This window comes from Jaculus jaculus, chromosome 7, assembly GCF_020740685.1.
Source record: "Jaculus jaculus isolate mJacJac1 chromosome 7, mJacJac1.mat.Y.cur, whole genome shotgun sequence".
NCBI classification, from domain to species: domain Eukaryota; kingdom Metazoa; phylum Chordata; class Mammalia; order Rodentia; family Dipodidae; genus Jaculus; species Jaculus jaculus.
In genome coordinates this window covers 29,606,876-29,629,767 of record NC_059108.1, presented here as the reverse complement: position 1 = coordinate 29,629,767, position 22,892 = coordinate 29,606,876, and the positions used below count along the sequence as shown (strand labels likewise).

Below are 22,892 nucleotides of genomic sequence, written 5' to 3'. Positions count from 1 at the left end.
CTCGATTCCCAAGGACCCACGTTAGCCAGATCCACAAGGAGCGCACACGTCTGGAGGTCCTTTGCAGTGGCTAGAGGCCCTAGCGTGCCCATTCTCTATCTATCTGCCTCTTTCTCTCTCTGTCTGTTGCTCTCAAATAAATAAATAAATAACAAATAAAAAAATTAAATGAGTAATTTCCTCAGCCCCGTCTTATTAGTATTTCATAATCTAGAAAGATTTTGTAGTAACAAAGGACATTTTACAAGAGATACAAATACTTGGATCTCTCCATCTTTCTATATTTTTTACACCCTACTTCATCAGTCAAGTTTCAGAAGTGACAGAAAGCCTAAGTATTCTTCTTCAATATTTAATCCTTTCATTATTCTACAAACAAAAATTGTGATCACTCTGGCACAACACAGAACCAATAAGGCCAATCTTACAAACAACATCTGGTCCAAGTAACCAAAAGTAATCTACATTTGCCAAACCTTGCCCCCAAATGGAGATGTTGGCTGGACTTAACTTAGGTGAAAGCTTTGGATTCCATTACCATTTTATCATCCAGTTAACGTACTCAAGAAGTAAGTTAAAATTTTACCAAAACCAGATCAGATCCACAAAAATAGAGTACCAATAAAAGGCAGCATAACCAAACTAAAAAAAGAAATATTACTGAAGCCAACATACCACACATGCCTGCCAAACATTCTTATTACAAAATGATACTGTTGTGACTGGCATTGCCAAAACCCAGAAGCATTTACGGGCACCAGGTGGATTACTATCAGAACTCTATCAACAGCAATAAGCACACATCCAAGAACTGAGCTAACACTTCTGAACTGGCTTCCTTCAGTAATGAAATATTTGTCAAGCATCTGGCTAGATGGTAACAATATACCAGGCAAGCATATGGCTCACCTATTAAGAAGCCTTGGGAAGTACGCAGAAGTCATTATGTATATAAGCTAGCAAATAAAATAACTAACAAGTGAGCCAAATGGGAAGAAAATACATATGGCACGCCCAAGAGAAGCCATACACACAGAAACCAGACCTACTCTAGCGTACACATTTGAAGTACAATACAGGGGGCACCTAAGACAAAGACAGGAAAAAGGCATTGTGGGAGGGCAGAAAAACCCCACCTTGAACACAGATAAACTCCAAACAGGGGAGTTCTGAGGGGGAGGAAGGGCCCATCCTAAAGTAGGGTGATGATACAAATGCTGTGACGGAGGATCACAGGACTAGGACACTTTCACTGGGCAACAGCACGCTAACATGAGAGTGAGAAAGTGAGTTTTGCCCCAATAGTCTCTTTAAAGAGTGGATCTCGAGTTCTATGGCAGGAGGAATTAGCTCACTAGGTGGGGCTGATATTAACATAAACATAACTCCAGGAGCCATGGATTTCAAACTACCCAGGTCTAGGTGGATGGATACTTTCACAAATCATCTTCTGCACACTGAAAACCTATATATAACAATCAGCAAATAAGTAATACAGATAACATGATCATATGCATAAGGCAATCCTGCTGAATGTGGTGATGCATGCCTGAAATTCTAACACTAGGGAGCTGAGGCAGATCACATGTCCCAGGCCAGCCTGGGTAATAACAAGACCCAACTCAAAAAAGATGATTAATCGAAATATAAAATATAAGACTGTAAAATTCTTATAAGGAAATATAGAAGTAGGGGCTGGAGAGACAGCTCAGAGGTTAAGGCACTTGCCTGAAAAGCTAATGACCTGGTTCAATTCCCCAGTACCCACATAAAGCCAGATGCACAAGGTGGCACATGTATCTGGAGTTGGTTTGCAGGGGCTAGAGGTCCTGGCACACCCACCCATTCTCCCTGTCTGTCCTCTCTTCCCTACCCTCCCTGGCAAATAAATATGTTTTAAAAAACAAAATGTAAAATTAAATCTTTATGACTTTCAGTTAAGCAAAACCACTTTAAATACAAGATTGAAAACATAATAAATAAAAAATAAGGAGATTCAACATTATTCAAATTAAAAAATTGTGCACTTTATTCTCCATGGCCCCGAGGTAAGGTGTCACTCTAGCCCAGGCTGACCTGAATCTCAGCTTCAAATAACACCATAAAGACTGAGGGGCACACACTTCAGAAGACACAAGGATGCTGTTCTTAGGATGAATGATATCAAGTATTTAAATATATTTTTCCATAGAAGAAATGATTTTGGTTTGTAAAACAAACGGTAATTTGGGCTAGAGAAATGGCTCACAGTTAAGGTGCTTACCCCATAAAGCCTAAAGACCTAAGTTTGATTCCCTAGTACCCACATTAAGCCATGTTTGCAGTGGCTAGAGGTGCACCCATTCTCTCTGCTGGGCATGGTAGCACAAGCCTTTAATCCCAGCACTTGGTAGACAGTTCGAGGCCAGCCTGAGAATACATAGTGAATTCCAGGCCATTGTGGGCTAGAAATACCCTACCTCGAGAAACCAAAAAATAAAATTAAATTTAAAATTAAAAAATAAAAAACATTCACTTCCAGCTCAATCCTAGCTTCAGGGGCTGCACACTGGGTGCCTCTGTGCCCCACTTACGATAAGCCCACACCATGTAAGAACTCAAACAGATGTAGTCTACGATGTAGGCATGGTGGGCCAACTTCGTACTAGATGCCACTGATGGCTCTGTTTAAAAAAAGAAAATCATTTATTTGCACATGTCGGAGGGGATGGGGGGTTGGCAGGGTTTCATTGCACACCAGACACTTGTGTGACTTTTTCATCTGGCTTTATGTGGGTGGCTGGGGAGTTGAATCTGGACCCATAGGCACTACAAGCAAGTGTCTTTAGCTACTGAGCCACCTCTCCAGTCCCCCAATTTTTAAATACTATTAAGTGATAATACCCTGAGCCGGCCATGGTGGTACACGCCTTTAATCCTAGCACTTGGGAGGCAGAGGCAGGAGGATAACCATGAGTTTGAGGCCACCCTAAGACTACAGAGAGAATTCTAGGTCAGCCTGAGCTAAAGTGAGACCCTACCTCGAAAAAAAAAAAAGAAAGAAAGAAAGACTCTGCCAGTGATGATACTTCCTTATGTATGTTTTCAGAGCCAATTTTTTTTTTTGCATGTTTTGGAACTCACAAACTACAAAATGAACTTTCCCCTTTGAAGAAAAAAAGTCTATTCACAAAATTTAACTACTGGTTGATTTTCTCATATCAGGTTTAATGATGGTTTTGAAACAAATATTTCCATTCTTCTAACGACTTCCCACCAATGGTACAAACAGCATGCTAGAGCCTTAGGGTTTTGCTGGGTGTTGGGGTGCCTGAGTAGCTGGTACCTCAGGATGGAGGGAGAGATCATGATGGAACATTTTTGTACTCAATATTCAAAATGACATTCCCATAGTGACATTTTTTGGAGAAGGTGAGTCTCAAGATGCTTCCACTTCTGTCTAAAAGCTAGCTAATAGCCCTTACTTAAATTCACTGTCAAATATATTTGGAAAATGAAAATCTGGGGGGGAGGGAGGGAATTACCATGGGATTTTTTTATAATCATGGAAAATGCTAATAAAAATTTTTAAAAAGTGGAAAAAAAAAGAAAATGAAAATCTGTATGTGAATTTTCATCACAGCATTTTTATATTGAATATGGTTTTTATAAAGTGGGGGTAAACTTACTGACGTAGTGCACACCTATACTCCCAGTACAGGGGCAGCAGAGGCAGAAGGATTTCCAGTTAAAGGCCAGCTTAGCCCATGTAGCAAGCCCATGACAAAGAACATGATAAAATTCAAACAGATATGAAGAGATCTTAAAAATAAAATGTGGGGGCTGAAGAGATTGCTCAGTGGTTAAAGGCACTTGCTTGCACAGTCTGCAGTCCACGGTTCAATTCCCTAGCTGCCCACATAAAGCAGGATGAGCAGTCACTTTCAGCAGCAAGAGACCCTCATACATGTGCACATGTGGTCTATTCATATAAAACTCAGCAATAAAAGGGAATGAATTACTGATATATCCCACCATGTGGATAAAAACCTTGAAAACATCATACCAGGAGAAGGATAAATCTCCCAAATAATTGCCAAAATTAGAACTTAGAATTGTGTTGCTAGACACTAATTTTAATCATTAGTACTCAAACTACCTTAGTTTAATATCAGTGCCAAGTTCTTTTTCCTGCACTTAAAGTTAATCCACTCAAAGGAAGAGCATGTTATAGTTCAGTGTGCCAACAAATAGAACTATATTGTCTCTGGTCACCAGGACACATACTCATAATCCCCAAGAAGAAAAGTATCCTTTAGAGCTGGGGAGATAGCACAGGGGTTGAAGGTTCAATTCCCTGGTACCAAAGTAGGCTGAGTGTATTGCCTGCTCTGGAATTTGTATGCAGTAGCAAGTGGCCCTGGTGTACCCATTCCCTCTCACTCTCACATTGAAAAAAGAGCCAACCAAGCATGGTAGCACACGCCTTTAATCCCAACACTAGGGAGGCAGAGGTAGGAGGATTGCAGTGAATTCAAGGACTGAAACTATATAGTGAGTTCCAGGTCAGCTTGGACGAGAGGACTTGAGTGAGACCTTACCTTGAAAAACAAAACAAACAAAAATAACAGCCAGGCGTGGTGGCACACACCTTTAATCCCAGCACTTGGAAGGCAGAGGTAGGAGGATCACTGAGTTCAAGGCCACTCTGAGAGTACATAGTTAATTCCAAGTCAGCCTGAGCTAGATGAGACTCCACCTCAAAAAAACCAAAATAAATAAATAAATAATAAAATAAAATAGAAAAATATCCTTGAGAACCACAGCATTCAGGAGGGTGAGGCAGAATTGTGGGTTCAAGGCCAGCCACGGTTATACTGCAAAAGGCTGTGTCCACAAAAAAAAAAGATAGAAGAGATGAGAAAGATTCTCAAAATCTTTTTTATAGTTTTTATTTATTATTTATTAGCATGCCCAGCAAAAAAACTGTTTTTTTTTTTTTTTTGAGACAAGGTCTAGACTGGAACTAACTATGTACTGGAGGGTCCTCCTGCCTCTTCCTCCCAAGCGCTAGTATCATTGGTTTGCACCGCTCTCAGTCCTCACAATCTTTATTTTTATTTTTTTATTTTTTGGTTTTTCGAGGTAGGGTCTCACTCTGGTCCAGGCTGACCTGGAATTAACTCTGTAGTCTCAGGGTGGCCTTGAACTCACGGCGATCCTCCCACCTCTGCCTCCCGATCCTCCCACCTCTGCCTCTCGAGTGCTGGGATTAAAGGCGTGCGCCACCACACCCGGCTCCTCACGATCTTTAAAGAAGGAATTATTCCTTTGGCAACAATGTAATAGTGCTTATTTTTCCAAAGCATTGTCTAAGGACTTTGTAAAATATTTTCTATGTGTGTATCTTTCAAACAAACTTTGTTTCCAAACTCCCAGGGAGCTGTTTCTCTTTTCAAAATAGTTACTCTCGGCCAACTACATTTTCTCCCTGAAACAGACACTTTAAAATTGGCTATAATATATGCAGTGTAATTTTTGTTGATTTTCACTACATACATAATTAATGTTTTGATAGCTCCATATGGGCTGTTTCTTTTGAAATCTGTTCCTAAGCTTTTTCAGTGTCTTTTATGGGAGGGAGCATGGGGAAGGGGGTGTTGAGGCCTTAATACTGACCTTGACCTTACTGGCCTTGACCCTGAGCTTACTATAATTTTCTTGCCTCAGCCTCTGCAGTGAGATCTGGGGTTAGAGGCCTGTACTACATTATCTTCTTGGCTTATTTATTTACTGAAAAACACTAAGGCAAGGACTTGGGTCCAATGTCATTCCTCCATAGCAAGATCTTGCTATAGCGGTCCCTAAACAACAATGAACTCTTTAAAGTCTAGCAGGGAGTAGTGGTGCACACCTTTAATCCCAGCACTTAGAAGGCAGAGGTAGGAGGATCATCATGGGTTTGAGGCCACCCTGAGACTACATAATAAATTCCAGGTCAGACTGAGCTAGAGTGAGACCCTACCTCAAAAAATAAATAAATAAATAAAGCCTATTCTGCCATCCTTTAATACCAAAACAAGAGGCTGGGCAGATAGCTCAGTGGGTAAAAGTGCTGTGATAAAAGCCTAAGGGAGCTGGGCGTGGTGGCGCACGCCTTTAATCCCAGCACTTGGGAGGCAGAGGTAGGAGGATCACCGTGAGTTCGAGGCCACCCTGAGACTACATAGTGAATTCCAAGTCATCCTGGGCTACAGTGAGACCCTACCTCAAAAAACCAAAAAAAAAAAAAAAAAAAAAAAGCCTAAGGGCCTCATCTGGCATGAGTTAGATCTCCAGCACCCATGTAAAAAGCTAGACAAAGTCACACATGTATGTAACTACAGTCACTGTGAGTTCAAGGCCCCCCTGAGACTAGTGAGTTCAGGTCAGCCTGGGCTAGAGTGAAACCCTACCTCGGAAAAAAAAAAAAAAAAAAAAAAGGTAAATCTAAGAAACTGTGTGGCTGCAGGGATTAGTGGCTTGTGCCTCTCATCCAATCTGGGAGGCTGAGATATGTGGACTACTATGAGTTTGAGGCCGTCAAGGTTACAATGATGCCATCTCAAAAATCTAAAACTTGACTGGGGAGATAGCTCAGTAGTTAAAAACACTTGCAAATAAAACCTGCCTGCCAAGGTTTCATTCCCCAATACCCACAGGAAAGGCATAAAATGGGTATGGTAGTTTGAATAGGTGGCCCCAATATTTTTATTAGTTTTATTAGTTTGTAGTTTGAGTGTCACTGGGTGGATCATAAGGTATGGTGGTGGGTTTGAAATTCCAATCTAAAAATAGGCCAAGTGCCTAGTTCTGCCTAGAGTTCCTGAAGTGTGTTGTGTGCTTTTTGGCTTGTGGCTTCCCCACCAGCCCCCACGTCTCTGCTTGGACCTGTGAAAGCAGGCCAGCTTCTTCTACCACTATGGGACTCCCTTGGATCTGTAAGCTTCAATAAATCCATTCCTCCATAACTGTGCCTGGCCTGGAAGTCCATCTCCAGAAACCCAAAGCTGTCTGCTACACTGGGGCTGGAGAGATGTTTCAGTACTAAAGGAACTTGCTTGCAAAGCCTGATGGCTCAGGTCCAATTTCTCAGTACCCACAGCAGGCCAGAGGCACAGAGAGCCACATGCATCTGGAGTTTATTTGCACTGGTAAGAGGCCCTGTTGAACCCTGCCTCTTTCTGTGTCTCAAATAAATCCATAAAAACATTTTTTTTAATAAAAAGCACAAAGTGGTACATGCGTTTGGAATTTGTTTGCAGTGGCATATTCTCTCTCTAAAATAAACATTCAAAAAAATTCATATTAAAAAAAAAAGCTGAGCGCTACTGTGTGACAAGAGTTGAGCACAGGGTGGAGTGCCAAGACACCATTCTAGAGTGGCTGCCAACAGTGAACAAGCCAGGGGAAGATGGCAGAATAAAAGAGGAAGAACCAAGATCAATCAATATGAAAAGTAGATAGCTGACTGCCCACCACTAGACATGCCACCTCTACCACATCTGCAAGGAGGTGGGGGGGGGGACACAGAAAAAAATTGCAGAAGCAGCAGTGACATGAATACTGCTCTTAATGCTAGCCTGACAACCAGCTCCAGGCCATGGCGGCAGACACAGTGATCAATCAAAACCCATCAAAGCAGAAATCCAAAGGCTAGAATGAACTTAACATAAAATCAGACTGCCAAAGGGCCTGCCATGACTCAGGGAACACAGCAGATGAGTAGGCAGAGAGATTCTAAGAGCCACAGAGTAGGTAGGAATATCCTGAAGCATGGACTCCCGCTACCCCACTAGCACTGACTAGAGCCTTCATGCCCCACATTATGGAATACCATAACCCCATTGAAGAGAGCCCCAAGGAAAGGCATGAAGGGACAAGAGTATAGCCTGTTACATATAAAATTAAATTAAACTAAACAAATCAAAAACAAAAAAGAAAGTATGTACTTCTTAACAACCCAAAATAATTACATGAACATACTGACAATATGAAATTCACTTTTAGGGTAAAGACATCTTAAAGAATAGGAATAAAAGGAAAATGTGAATAATGACATTGCAAGCACTGCCCCACTATGACTACCTTGAGCTGGGCATGGTCGTGCATGATTCTAATCCCAGCACTCAGGAGGTAGAGGTAGAATGATCACCATGAGTTTGAGGCCACCCTGAGAATAGAGTGAATTCCAGGTCAGCCTGTGCTAGAATGAGACCATACCTCAGTCAAAATCTCCCTTTAGGCCATACAACTTGAAAATAAAAATTATGACTCATGCACCTTTAAGTCTCACACGTTTACTGTTTTCAAACTCCTATGTGCATGAATGTAACAGATCCTTATCCTAAATCACTGGTAAGGCTCATTATCCATTTCTAATCTCCTTAGAATCGGTCATTTTCTCCTAAAACAAACACTCCCAGAGCCCCAATATAGGGTTGACTATGAAGACATCAAAATAAGGTTATGTTAAGTTTCATATACTATACAAAGTATATTAGATCAAAAAAACATGACATGGAGAGCTAACTGCATGGGGAGACTATTTTATTCAAGGGTGCTGAGCTGCTGAACAGTAGCCAACTCTGAGAATGTTGACTATGTTGTTTATTTAACTGACACAACAACCCGTATCATTTTACATTTGAAAAATATAAGACTCAGAAAGGTTTAGTAATTTGCCACATATCAGATGAGCCATAACCCCGGTCTATCCAACTGAACTGCAGTAACAGGTACCACAACACATTGTTCAACCTGTCACTAAGCAAATGTTTTGGAATCATATCTAAAATACAAAATTTCTCATCTTTGGTAACTGGTTTAAAAAAGAAAATATGTAGCATGTATGTGTGTGTGTGTATAATACATATATATATATTTGCCATTTTGCATATATACACAAATATAACACACTTAACCTTATTTTGCATTACTAATACTTTCCTTAAGATGAAATTTTTATCTATATGTACCAGTAAAAGCCTCTAAAGAACATACTGCCAACTTATTACACATGCCTGAACAATATTCCTAAGAACAAAATCAGAGAACAACTAAACATCCAACATAAACTGGGTGTGGTGGCAAACGCCTGTAATCCCAGCACTCAGGAGGCGAGGTAGAAGGATTGCTGTGAGTTCAAGGACAGCCTGGGCTAGGGTGAAACCCTACCTCAGAACCCCACCACCACCAAAAAAAAAAAAAAAAAAAAAAAAAAAAAATCCAATATAACTGCATGTCCAAGGACAAAATGGTTCTGCTTCTTAATATAAATGGATTTTTCAGCTTTCTCCTTTCATTCCAGGAAAACACTCTGTAAGTTAATGATCAGCATCATCATTTGCCACCAATGTTTCCACACATCCAACCTTCAACAAAGTAGTATAAATAGAATTTTATGTTTTCAACCTAGTCAGTTGTTAAAAGGATATAATTTGGAGGAAGAAAATTCCAGCTCAAGACTTGATTAGCAAGTGCGAGGTACCGCTGAAACACTGAAGACATCTGTGCATTGAGGTTTTCCCGTCTGCTGAATTCCTGCAGAACTTCAACTGTTAACATGAAGATCTGACGAAGGTCTTCTTCCTATAATCAATAAGTCAATTTCTGCATCAAACACTTCTTCAAAATGCAATGACTTTTAGAATAAAACAAAACAAACAATAACCTTAAGATTTTCATTAGAAAACACTACTTCCTCATGACCAGTTTCCATCTTGAGGTCTCTATCCAGAATTTACATCACAGCACGCTTTCATCTATATTTACTGTAATATTAATGCTGCTCCAGAGAGGAGTGCCTCTGATGACTTTGACAGCAGAGCTGTGAGGCACAGGCTATGGTGCAGCGTCCTAGGACTTAAGCCAATGCCTTCACATAACTTCACTCCAGAGCCAAACAATACATGCAAGAGACAAAGAGCCCACACCATCTGCAATAACATTTTAAATACATGGCCTTCTTGGGCATTCTGCCAGTCCTATTTTTAAGGCTGACAGAATCCTATCAATTAAGATAGTTACATACACATACAATAAGAAATGAAAAACTGATGAATCTTATTAATGTTCTTGTTTTAAGGTGAGAAAACTTAGCAATTTTAAACTGCCACTCACTCAACTACCACTTTGCTTTATCTTATGAAAACACAACACAAACCTACAGGTACAAGCTATTAAATATCTAAAACAAATATATTCTTCCATTCGAAACAGACTGGGTAAAAAGCAGATTGTCCAAATAATTAACATAAGAACAAAAACATAAATACCTGAAAAACTCTTTTGCAGTTACCATGGAATTCCATACTCAATCCAATGTTGCTAGTTTTACTTGAACTTGAAAATTCACTCAATAGTGCAGTTAGAATAGAACAGGCCAGAGTTTGCTGTATTTGAGAAGAAATAATTGTGAAGCATTATTTTGTTCAATGTTGTTTCAAAACGTACTGATCAAACAAAATGGAATATTTTCTGTCTATATTATTTCTTACCATGTTAGATCTTTTAACTAAATACCCATCAGAAAGTTAGCTATGATTAATAAACATTAGCTCTTCATTCAAAGTGGCCTGGCAAATGTTAACAGTACTTATGGATTATAGTTCTATAAACCCATCTAATACTGGAACTGAAGACATGTTTCTACTCAAGCCTAAGATTCAAGTAGTTTTCTTTTTTTTTGGTTTTTCGAGGTAGGGTCTCACTGTAGCCCAGGCTGACCTGGAATTCACTATGGAGTCTCAGGGTGGCCTCGAACTCAAGGCAATCCTACCTCTGCCTCCTGAGTGCTGGGATTAAAGGCGTGCACCACCACGCCCAGCTCAAGTAGTGTTTTTAAATAATGCTGAATGTTTCATTTAACTTGCACAACAACCTACAAATTTGCTGTACACTTGAAGTAACCGTGATTTAGAGAGGGAGATTATCAATAGCCAGATAGCATTCAAAACTATGTTCTGATGTTTGAAATGTGTATTCCCAAGCAGATGAAAAGTAAAAACAGGCTTTAGTGTTCAAAATATCAAACAGACACATCTGGCAGAGGATTAATATCCAGAATATACAAAGAACTCAAAAAAACAGAATAAGAAATCAAACAACCCAATCAAAAAATGGACTACAGAACTAAATAGAGAGTTCTCACCAAAAGAAATACAGATGGCATATAAACATGTAAGAAAGTGTTCTAGCCAGGCTAGCATGGTGGCACATGCCTTTAAAACCAGCACTCGGGAGGCAGAGGTAGGAGGATCACCATGAGTTCAAGTCCACCCTGAGACTCCATAGTGAATTCCAGGCCAGCCTGGGCTAAAGTGAGACCCTACCTTGAAAAACCAAAAAAAAAAAAAAATTATTATTAATAATAATAATAAATTTAAAAACGTGTTCTACATCCTTAGCCATCAGGGAAATGCAAATTAAAACTACCTTGAGATTTCATCTCTCTCCTGTCAGAATGACTACCATCAAGAAAACAAATGACAATAAATGTCGGCGAGGTTGTGGTAAAAGGGGAACCCTTCTACACTGTTGGTAGAAATGTAATCTGGTACAGCCATTGTGGAAATCTGTGTGGAGGTTCTTGAGACAGCTAAAAATAGATTTGCCATATGATCCAGCTATAGCACTCCTAGGCATATATCCTAATGACTCTTCTCACTACCTTAGAGATATTTGCACAATCATATTTATTGCTGCTCTATTCACAATAGCTAGGAAATGGAACCAGCCTAGACATTCATCCACAGATGAATGGATAATAAAGATATGGTACATCTACACAATGGGGTTCTATTCAGTGGTAAAGGAAAATGAAATTATGAAATTTGCAGGGAAATGGATGGCTCTGGAAAGGATTATACTAAGTGAGGTAACCCAGGCCAAGAAAGCCAAACGTCACATGTTCTCTCTTATATGTGGATCCTAGCTACAAATGTATATAGTCTTGTATGTAAGCTGGAACCAAAATCAGCAGCAGAGGCCCATGAGCTAGAAAATATCAAACAGGTAATACCTCATTGTTTAAAAAAAAAAAAAAGAAGTGTTTCCATCTTAATTATTCTATCTGATAGACTTAAGACTATCAATTCATTAATTGTATTCAGACTATTTGCAGTCAAGGTACCAAGGATAGAGATAAGAATATGAATTGTGGGCTATAGAGATGGCCTAGCAGTTAAGGCGCATGCCTACAAAGCCTAAGGACCCCAGTTCGATCCTCCAGGTCTCACGTAAACCAGATGCACATGGTGGCGCTTGTGTCTGGAGTTCGTTCGCAGTGGCCAGAGGCCCTGACACACCCATTCACACACACACACTCTCTCTCTCTTCTGTCTCCAATAAGTAAATAAAAATAAAAGTAATCTTTTTAAAAAAGGAATAGGAATTGTTTTGGCACAGTTCCAGGGGTTACACAGAAATATGCACACTACCTCAGAACAACCGAAAGATTAAAGTCAGGATGATACTATTTCTGCAAGCTTATACAACAGCTGAACACAGGGGGAGGGACCCACCCCACCAACTGCAACATCTGTGCTCAGAAATGCTTCTGATGTTAGTACCTTGACCTTATAGATGTTTATCTTGGCAAATATCAGCAAATACACATAAAGTTACATTCCCCAAGACTGGTGGGGTTTTTATTCAAGGTGGGTAATGGTTACATGGGGAACCAACATACTACTTCTTTTTAATCTAAAATTTTTCTTTGCAGAATATAAATTTTAAAACAGTAAAAAAAAGAAAATGAGTTCCTGCTTATCTCTTAATCTTAACTAAAATAAGCATGACTATACAAATAATATTTTATGTATGCTGGGAATCTGAAGTTATCAATCAAGGATGCCTTCTTTCATGATAAAAGTTCTCTGAATGCTCCTAGTGTAGTGCACACATACTTTGTTATCATTTGTTAGCTCTACTGGAAATTGAACCCAGACATTGTATTGTGTGGTCAATAGGTAAGCAGTCTTACCAGTGAGCTCAACTCTGTACTTTCCATTCTGTAATTTTATTTCAAAGTATACATTCATTTCTATACAAAAGTCCCCTCATCTCTAAATCATCAAGAAAAAGTATGCCTGTTTAACTGCTTGTGCATGACTGCATGAGAAATCAGGCAATCAGGCACAAGCACCTCTCATGCAGAACACAGTTTATCACATGCCTCATTTTACAGTTGAAAAGATTTTAGAAACTTATCAAGTAAAATGCCTTCATTTTTAAGTGGACAAAACTGTAATGTTAAAAATGGCTTCCTGGAGAGATGGCTTAGCAGTGTGCTTGCCTGTAAAGCCTAAGGACCCTGGTTCGAGGCTCAATTGCCCAGGACCCACATAAGCCAGATGCACAAGGGGGCGCATGCATCTGGAGTTTGTTTTCAGTGGCTGGAGGCCCTGGCACGCCCATTCTCTCTTTCTCTGCTTCTTTCCCTCTCTGTCTGTCATTCTCAAATAAATAAATAAAAGTTTAAAAAGAAAAAAACATAAAAGAAAGAGAGAGGAAGGAAGGAAGGAAGGAAGGCAGGCAGGCAGGCAGGCAGGCAGGCAGGCAAGCAGGCAGGCAAGTTAAAATGTAAATCTGACCACATAACTGGTTAAATTTAAAAAAAAAATGGCTTCCTGCCAGGTGTGTTGGCACATGCATTTAATCCCAACACTTAGGAGGTAGAGGTAGGAAGATCACCATGAGTTCAGGCCACCCTGAGACTACATAGTGAATTCCAGGTCAGCCTGAACTAGAGACCCTGCCTCAAAAAACAAAAATAAAAAAAGGCTTCCTTTGGGCTGGAGAGATGACTCAATGGTTAAGGCACTTGCCCATAAAGCCTAACAATCCAAGTTCGATTCCTCAATACCCATCTAACGCCACATACACAAAGAGACAAACAGTGGGAGGCCCATTTTCTCCCTCTCTTTCTCTCTCTCTCTCAGGTGTGGTGGCACACGCCTTGAATCCCAACACAGAAGGCTGAGGTAGATGGATCACTGTGAGTTCAAGGCCATGCTGACACTATACAGTGAATTCCCAGTCAGCCTACGCTACAGTGAGACCCTATTTTGAAATATCAAAAAAACAAAAACAAAAGCATATGTATATGTATATGATAATAATGATAATTATTTAACAAATAGCTTAAATTAATAAAATGTACAATGTCCTCACAAATTCTGAGAACCTATGATTCTGAAGGTACCTCTTTGATAACAGTTTTTAGTACCCTATGTTTACCTAAGTTTTAGTCTTCACTTTTCTAGACTTCAATGAGTATGTTACAGAAACATAAGTGTTGGAGAAATTTTTCTTAGGAAAAAAGAAAACTAATTCCAAAATCTCAAGATGAGATAAGCAATCTACTAACCACAGAACATCCCCCCAAAAAAAACTTACAAAAATATTGGAAGTTTTATTATTTTTGTATTTTTTTTTAATTTATTTATTTAAGAGAGAAGGCGGCAGATAAACAGAGAAATGGGCACAACAGGGCCTCCAGTCACTTAAAAGGAACTCCAAATGCATGTGTCACCATGTGCAACTGGCTTATGTGGGTACTGGGGAATTGAACCCATGTCATTAGACTTTGCAGGTAACGACCTTAACCACTAAGACATTTCTCCAGCCTGAAAGTTTTTTAAATCTAGAACTTGTTAAATGCAAACTGTCATCATTTTCTATAAATAAATGATCTGTGATAATTTTCCACAAGTAATTTATAATTTGCCACAGACTTTTAAAAACTTTATTTATTTACTTAACAGAGAAACACAGAGTGTTTCCAGTGTGAAAATAAGTACACCAAGGCCTCCCCCACTGCAAAGAAACTCAGACACATGTGTCATTTTGTGTATGTGGCTCGATGTGGTACTGGGAAATCAAACCTAGGCCAGCAGGCTTTGCAAACAAGCAACTTTAACCACTGGGCCTCCTCCCTAGGCCCTAGATTAATATTTTGAGTGCTTTCACAAATTAGCATAGTTTTTTTAAATTTATTGTTTTTTTAAACCACTTCCATGATTGTAAACAATATCTATGGTAATGCCCTCCCTCCCCCCACTTTCCCCTTTGAAACTCCATTCTCTATCATATCCCCTCCCCCTCTCAATCAGTCTCTTTTATTTCGATGTCATGATCTTTTCCTTCTATTACGATGGCCTTGTGTAGGTAGTGTCAGACACTGTGAGGTCATGGATATCCAGGCCATTTTCTGTCTGGAGGAGCACGTTGTAAGGAGTCCTACCCTTCCTTTGGCTCTTACATTCTTTACGCTGCCTTTTCTGCAATGGACCCTGAGCCTTAGAAGGTGTGATAGAGATATTGCAGTGACAAATTAGCATAATTTTAATCAATGTCTACATTCAAATTCTCAGTACAATACCATACCTCTGACTATTAAAATAGCATGTACTATAATAAAGGATCACTTTCATGTGTAATAAATATTTCCTAAGAGGAAATCACTGGCATATAAGGAAACAGGCTCCCAATAAGTGTCAGCAGAAACACAAGGAGCTATAGAGACCACATACATCTGTAAATATCTCTCACAAGCAGCAAAGTTTCACACTAATGATACACAAATTCACCCACAAAAGCAAATTCATCCTTATTCTTTTTTGTTTTTTGTTTTTTGTTTTCGAGGTAGGGTCTCACTCTGGTCCAGGCTGACCTGAAATTAACTATGTAGTCTCAGGGTGGCCATGAACTCACAGCGATCCTCCTACCTCTGCCTCCGAGTGCTAGGATTAAAGGTGTGTGCTACCACGCCCTGCTCAACATCCTTATTCTTAATACATGAGAATCAAGAAAAAAGTGCATTTTCTGTATAGGCTTAGCTCCATGAACAGAAGACCTATTTGTTCTTAAATCATAAAAAAAAAAAGCAATATATCATCTCAAAAAACAGACTTGAAGGGGCTGGAGATAGCTTAGGAGTTAAGTGCTTGCCTGTGAAGCCTAAGGACCCCAGTTCGAGGCTCGATTCCCCAGGACCCACGTTAGCCAGATGCACAAGGGGGTGCACACATCTGGAGTTTGTTTGCAGTGGCTGGAAGCCCTGGCGCACCCAGTCTCTCTCTCTCCCTCTCTCTCCCTCCCTCTTTCTCTGTCCTGTTGCTCTCAAATAAGCTGACCACAAACTCGCAGCAATCCTCCTACCTCAATCTCCTTAGTGCTAGGATTAAAGGTGAGTGTCGCCATGCCCAACTATGTATAACTGTTAATTTCTTTTTTGGTTTTTCGAGGTAGGGTCTCACTTTAGCTCAGGCTGACCTGGAATTCTCTATGTAGTCTCAGGGTGGCCTTGAACTCATGGTTATCCTCTTTCCTACCTTTGAGTACTGGGATTAAAGGCGTGTGCCACCACACCTGGCAACTTTTAATTTCCTAGTGCATGATATGCATTATGTTTATACTGTTGCTATCAGTTCACATATTATTTTATATCCTTCTTTCCACTTTCCACTTCGGAACAAAGAGAAATCTCTAAAAACTATTTTCTGCTGGTGGTGCATGCCTTTAATCCCAGCACTTGGGAGGCAGAGGTAGGAGGAATGCTGTGAGTTCGAGGCCACCCTGCAACTCCATAGTGAATTCTAGGTCAGCCCGGGCGACAAATGAGACCCTACCTCGAAGAACCAAAGGAAAACAAAAAAAGAACCATTTTCTACCTATATATACCACTTACACTTAGTAACATAAAAATGTGAATAGCATATAGAGATCAGATACTGTTTTTAGCTACCTAAAATCACCAGCTTCTCAAAGAACTAAATTCAGTTAGACATTTTCATTATTAAGGGTAACCAGTTTAAGCCAGGTCACACACCTTTAACTCCAGCACTCTGGAGGTCTAGGTACTAGGAGGATTGCTGTGAGCTGGAGACCAAACTGAGACTAAACAGGGAATTCCAGGTCAGCCTGAGCTAGAGTAAGAGCCTAGCTTGAAAAACAAAGAAACAAAGAAAAGGTAACCAGCTTCTTAATAGCTTCTTCATTTGGAAGTCTGGTAAAGTTATGAGATTAACATCATAAAACCTAATTACACTATACTACTGACACAAACGAGCTAAATGAATAGATTCATTCATTGTGAAAAGTGAGCAATTACGCATGGTTTATACACCAAGAGAGCAAGGCACTTGGACATATATCAACCAAATATTTCTCCTTATTCATGAAATCAACACATCACAAATGTCTAGGACTCACTTCCAAATATGTTCACTCATTTTCAGTATTTAACTGATAATTAAATCCCCTATGGTGAAGTTGCTCTCACACTGTGTTGTAATGAATATACAGCTAGGAAAGCAAACTTAAAATGAGCTCCCAAGAACTTCCCAGGAGGGAATGGAGAAAAAAAGGCCAGCCCTGACTGGTCTCACTCCTGAAGAAAGCTCTTATTTACTTGCGGCAGGCAGTCAGTGCTCAGGTCCCATCTAACCACCCACACTTGCAGGCGCTGCCTCTGCCCTTTGTCAGTCAAGGTTAGATATTACTCTGAGCTGGAGACAGCAGTGCTCTGATACTTAAGAGGTCAGAAACAAAAGCTGTCATAAATAATTTCAGTGAAATTTGATGAAAGTTGACTGAGTAACAATAGATGATTTGATCAGCAACATTACTATAAATTTAAAGACTTGTTAGAGGTTAATCTAAGAATGCTTCATTTATCTAAGATCATAAAAATAGTATCTAGTATTTCCCAAGTTCAACAAGAAAATAACACAATTTACTTTGGTTACATTTTTCTAGAAGAATCATTTCTACAGCAGTTACTATATGATACTGAATCAAGTGACAACTTGGAGCTACTCACATAAAAGGGGTCTTACAGCCTTTGAAGAAGTGGCACCAGATTGCCACACTTGTGATTTATGTCTGCTTCACAGGTTTTAAGTGACCTTTGTTGTGGCCTCTTGCTCACTGTGATGACAACTTGACTATAACCAGCAAGTTCATTTCAGACTGATCATTTATATTCAGTTAGAAACCAAGTAACCAAATTTATTAAGCCTGTATCTAAAATGCATTAAAATAAAAAATGTTCTCTTGCTAGGTGTGGTGGCTCATGCACTTAATCCCAGCACTTGGGAGGCTGAGATGGGAGGATAGATTTGAGTTCAAGGCCAGCCTGGGCTACAAAGCAAGTTCCAGGTCAGCCTAGGCTACAGTAAGATCTTGCCTCAAAATAAACAAACAAGCAAATGCTCTCTTAGATCTCCTTAGGAGTATAAGAATCCTATTTTGACCAGAAAACTTATGTTCTAACAGTTTAAATTTTCTTACTCCACATAAGCATGGGCAAGGCACTTCATTTATCATGACAACAGAATTCTCATATACAAAAGGCTCCTTTGCTCTGTCCTGCCTAACTCACAATTGCCTTAGATTCAAATTAAATAAGATGCTATACAAATATTCTGTAAGTATAGCAGTTATGATAAGGTAAAGCAGAAGTGTTTTTCAAATTTTATTTACTCACTGAGAAAGAGAGAGAAGGAAGGGGTGAACTGGAGCTCCAAAGAAGTCCAGGTGTGCACACCGCTTTGTGCATCTGGTTTTATATGGGTCCTGGAAAACTGAACTTGAGCCAGTAGGCTTTGCAAACAAGTACCTTTAGCCACTTAGTCATCTTCCCAGCTACAGCAGTAGTACTTTTTTTTTAAATAGCAGATTATACTCTTTTATTCCTTTTCCCCTATTCCCATTTTCCTGGGACCCTCCTCAGTGGGGTTATGGGATTCACTGTGGGATCATGAAGCCTCAGTTAGTCTCAATGGGATAGTGGGGGAACTGTGCCTCAGGGTATTCCCACAAACTCTGCAGCTCTTACACTATTTCTGCACCCTCTTCCACAATGTTCCCTGAGCCATGGCAGGCCTGTTGGTAGTCTGATTTAGGGTGATCAAGCAGAAGTAGTATTTTTATAGTTACCATAAAAATTAAATATTATTTGATCCTACTTCATCTATGGTATTCCAAGTTAGAATTCCAAGGTAAGTTATCACTTGAAAACAGAAGATGCTAGGACCGGGGAAATGGTTCTGCTGGTAAAATAGTTGCCATTCAAATGTGAGGACCTAAGTTCAGATCCCAGAACCCATGTAAAGCTGGATGTAGTAGTGTGCATCTATAATTCCAGTTCTCCTATGACAAGATGAGACAGAGAAAGAGGAGAACCCAGGCTGGAGGGATGACTTAGCAGTTAAGGTGTTTGCCTGCAAACCCAAAGGACCCAGGTTTGATTCCCCAGGGCCCACAATAGCCAGATGCACAAGATGGCACATGCATCTGGAGTTCATTTGCAATGGCTGGAGGCTCTCTCTCACTCTCTCCCACTTTCTTTCTGTCAAATAAATAAATAAAATAAAATATTAAAAGAAAAAAGCTGGAGAGACAGTTCAGTAGTTAAAGGCACTTGTTTGTAAAGCCTGAAAGACGGGCTGAACTTCCCAGTACCCACCTAAAGCCAAATACACAAAGTAGAGCCTATATTTGGAGTTTGTTTGCTGAAGCAGGAGGCCCTGGCATACCCATATCCCTCTCTCCCTCTCATTCTTTCTCTCATAAATAAATATTTTAAAAAAGAGAAAAATCCCTATAAACACACTACACATATATACAAAGATTAAAAATAATATATGCTCAAAAAAATATTGCTAACACTGTGTTGACACAAGCAGGACAATAAGCACATGACATGGTATCTATTTTTCTTAACTTTATAAATTTGAAAATGAACTTTTAAATAGGTAAAACAAATACAAGTCAAGACAATGAGTCTCAAACTTTTAAAAAAACAGGCTGGGAGCTGGGAATGATCGCGCATGCCTTTAATCTCAGCACTTGGGAGGCAGAGGTAGGAGGACCGCCATAAGTTCGAGGCCACCTTGAGACTACACAGTGAAATCCAGGTCAGCCTGGGCTAGAGTGAGACGCTACCTCAAAAAAAAAAAGGGGGGGGTGCTGGGGACTAGCTCAGTTGGTAGAGTGCCTGCCTAACATGCACAAAGCTCTGGGTTTGATCCCTAGTACCACATAAAACTCAGTGTTGTGGCATATGCTTGTCATCCTAGTACTGGGATACATGAGACTGTCTCAAAAAAAATAAAGTCTTTATAGTATGTCTTCTTTCATTCATAAAAATTCACAAATTAATTCACTAGCTAATAATTTTAAAGAATTCTGTTTTTACATTAAATCTTACAGCAGCATTATTTCTACTCAAAGCCACCAGTTCCATGCTGGTGAGAAAATAACCCTCAGAGATAGCAAGCTTGCCACGCCAGCTTACTGTCATAAGAACAAGATACTCAAATACTAACTCCAGCTGACAAAATAGAATGCTCTTGTTCAGAGGGAGGATTGTCTCTTATAATAGCCTGGCTTTTGTCTCAGGATCTTTATTACCAAGAATAAACTGTATGAAAGATTGCCATACTATACACCAGATCTTCAGCTGTTCTTCTAAGCAAACATCAATGAGAATTTGTGATAAGAGAGATTAACTTGGCTATCACATCCAGGGGCAGCTCTGGGCAGACAAGTGAATTTCTCACCCACTTCTCTCCAACAAGGCAAAGAGGAAGGAGGCTTAAATACTGAATTAAACACCTTTACAAGGCTTACTACTTTCAAAGGAAATAAAACAAAATAAACTTAAATTTTGCCTTACATGCTAACTTAAATTAAAACTAAACTTCCCAGCACTTGGGAGGCAGAGGTACGATGATCACCATGAGTTCAAGGCCACCCTGACACTACATAGTGAATTCCAGGTCAGCCTGGGCTACAGCGAAACCCTACCTTGTTTGTTTAGTTAAATTAAATTGTTTGAGTATATTCTAGGAGGGAAAGTTTCCCTATGCCTCTCAGACTTTCCATAAAACCATCTGCTGGGAACCAAGACCACAATACTTCTTAAAGCATTACATAACACCAAGAAAAATGAAAAAAATACAGAGGCTTAGGGTAGAGGAAAAAAGTTCTAGTAAGTGGAACTGAGAGATGGCTCAGCAAATCAAGTACCTGCCACTCAAGCAGGAGTTCCTGAGTTCAATCCCCAGACCCTATATAAAAAGCTGGAAGCTGTAGCAGGCTTTTATAATCTCAGCATGCTGATGCTGACGGCAGGCTGCAAGGCACACACAGAATTTCCTGGAAGACTGTGGCTAGCCCAGCAAAAACAGTAGAACAAGAATACAGGATGAGAGGCTGGGCGTGGTGGCACACACCTTTAACCCCAGCACTCAGGAGGCCGAGGTAGGAGGATTGCCTTGAGCTCAAGGCTACCCTGAGACTACATAGTGAATCCCAGGTCAGCCTGTGCTAGAGTGATTGCTTACCTCAAAAAGCAGAAGGGAAAAAAAAAAAATATATAGGCCAAGAAGCCCTGCCTCAAATGAGGTGGACAGGCAAGAATAGACCTGAAAATTGTCCTATGACCTCCATATGCCCATCATGGCATGCACATGCCTCCACTCACACATGAACAAAAACAAAAAGTAATGGGAGGGGTATTATGATCAAAATATATTATGCACATGCATCGAAATTGTCAATAAAACATTAAAAGTACATTACACACCCATATGAAAATTGTCAATAAAAGTTATACCTATGGCTTCTGAGCTCAGCATTATCCAACCCTGCCAGGTCACAGGTTGTTACAGGAAAATGCCAGTGCCAGGGGTGAGATGCCTCCCAGTGAGTTGTTGGTCAGGAAGGCCCAGAAGGTCCTCAAAACAATATAGACCATTTCAATAGTTCTTGTTTGCCCATCAGAACAAGATGGTAAGACTGTATTGCTGAAGATACCTTATGCTTTCAGTTGCAGGACACTGAGAAATCAAGCTACAAGTGAGCTGTAAGACTCCTCCCTGCTCACTAGCTGTCACAGTGCTGCAAAGTGCTAATCAGGATGCTGGGAGAGAAAAGTCACCAACAGTCTTCACCAACAGTGAACACTGTGACCTATACAACTGACTAGCCAGGAACATGTGCCTACCAGTGCAGTAGTGGCATGGCTGCTATGGGGGTAACCAACTACTCTAGATTATATTTGAGGTCTACTACACAGGAGGAAATTCATGCCTGATAATGGAAACCTATTCAAAAGCCAATGGCTTAGAAGGTCATCAGCCCTAGGTGGGAAGCTACTACTGTTGTTTGACTAAAAAAAATGTTGTGCCCTTTAAATATTTATATTATGCTCATAAACTAATGTGGCTCTTGCTTTTGTTCAGAGAAGCTTCTTTTTGCAGATGATATGACAACAGAGGACACTTAAAACTTGTCACAGTGCTGAGAGGAAGTGACAGTTGAGTGCTCAGTACTGAATGAGACATCTACATCACACTCTCCAAGGCTCAGGGAACAGTGCAGAAGAGGTGTGAAAAGATCTAAGAGCCAAAGGATCAGAAGGAATGCTTTGGAATGCTGTCTTCTAGACATGAGGTAGCTATTGTATTCATGACTTCACAGTGGTGGTTGTTACCTGTGTAAGATGTGCACAATATTGAGTCATCAACATGCTATCATAGATTATAGAGGAAGGCAAAAAAGAGGACACAAAAACAGAAGAGGAACTGGTTAGCCAGAAGGGGATTGCAGGAAAGGGTTGGGGAAGGAAGTCAAAAGGAAGTAATGAGTGAGGACTATGATCAAAACATGTTTGAATTAAATATAAAATAATATTGAACATGGCAAAAATCATCAATATTGCCTTACTAATCAGCCAAAGTATACCACGGTTCCAGGTGGCATTGTTAGGTTGAACAGATGTAAGGCTACCGTTCTTTTATTTTTGGGGGGGAGGGAAAGTTCAAGGTAGAGTCTCACTCTAGACCAGACTGACCTAGAAT

The 22,892-nt window shown here is 40.0% G+C and overlaps 1 protein-coding gene across 4 annotated transcripts in view; it reads right to left on the bottom strand.

The window, feature by feature from the left end:
- The window catches only part of Xpo4 (exportin 4), a 126,467-nt gene that overhangs the window by 62,861 nt on the left and 40,714 nt on the right, over positions 1 to 22,892 (bottom strand). For all 4 annotated transcript variants that reach the window (XM_045154135.1, XM_045154136.1, XM_045154137.1 and 1 more), the window contains 2 exons: positions 10,296 to 10,412; positions 9,456 to 9,609 (listed from right to left, as the gene is read on the bottom strand). In XM_045154135.1, the coding sequence (XP_045010070.1) occupies positions 9,456 to 9,609; positions 10,296 to 10,412 (271 nt within the window). The remainder of the gene's footprint in view (positions 1 to 9,455; positions 9,610 to 10,295; positions 10,413 to 22,892) is intronic.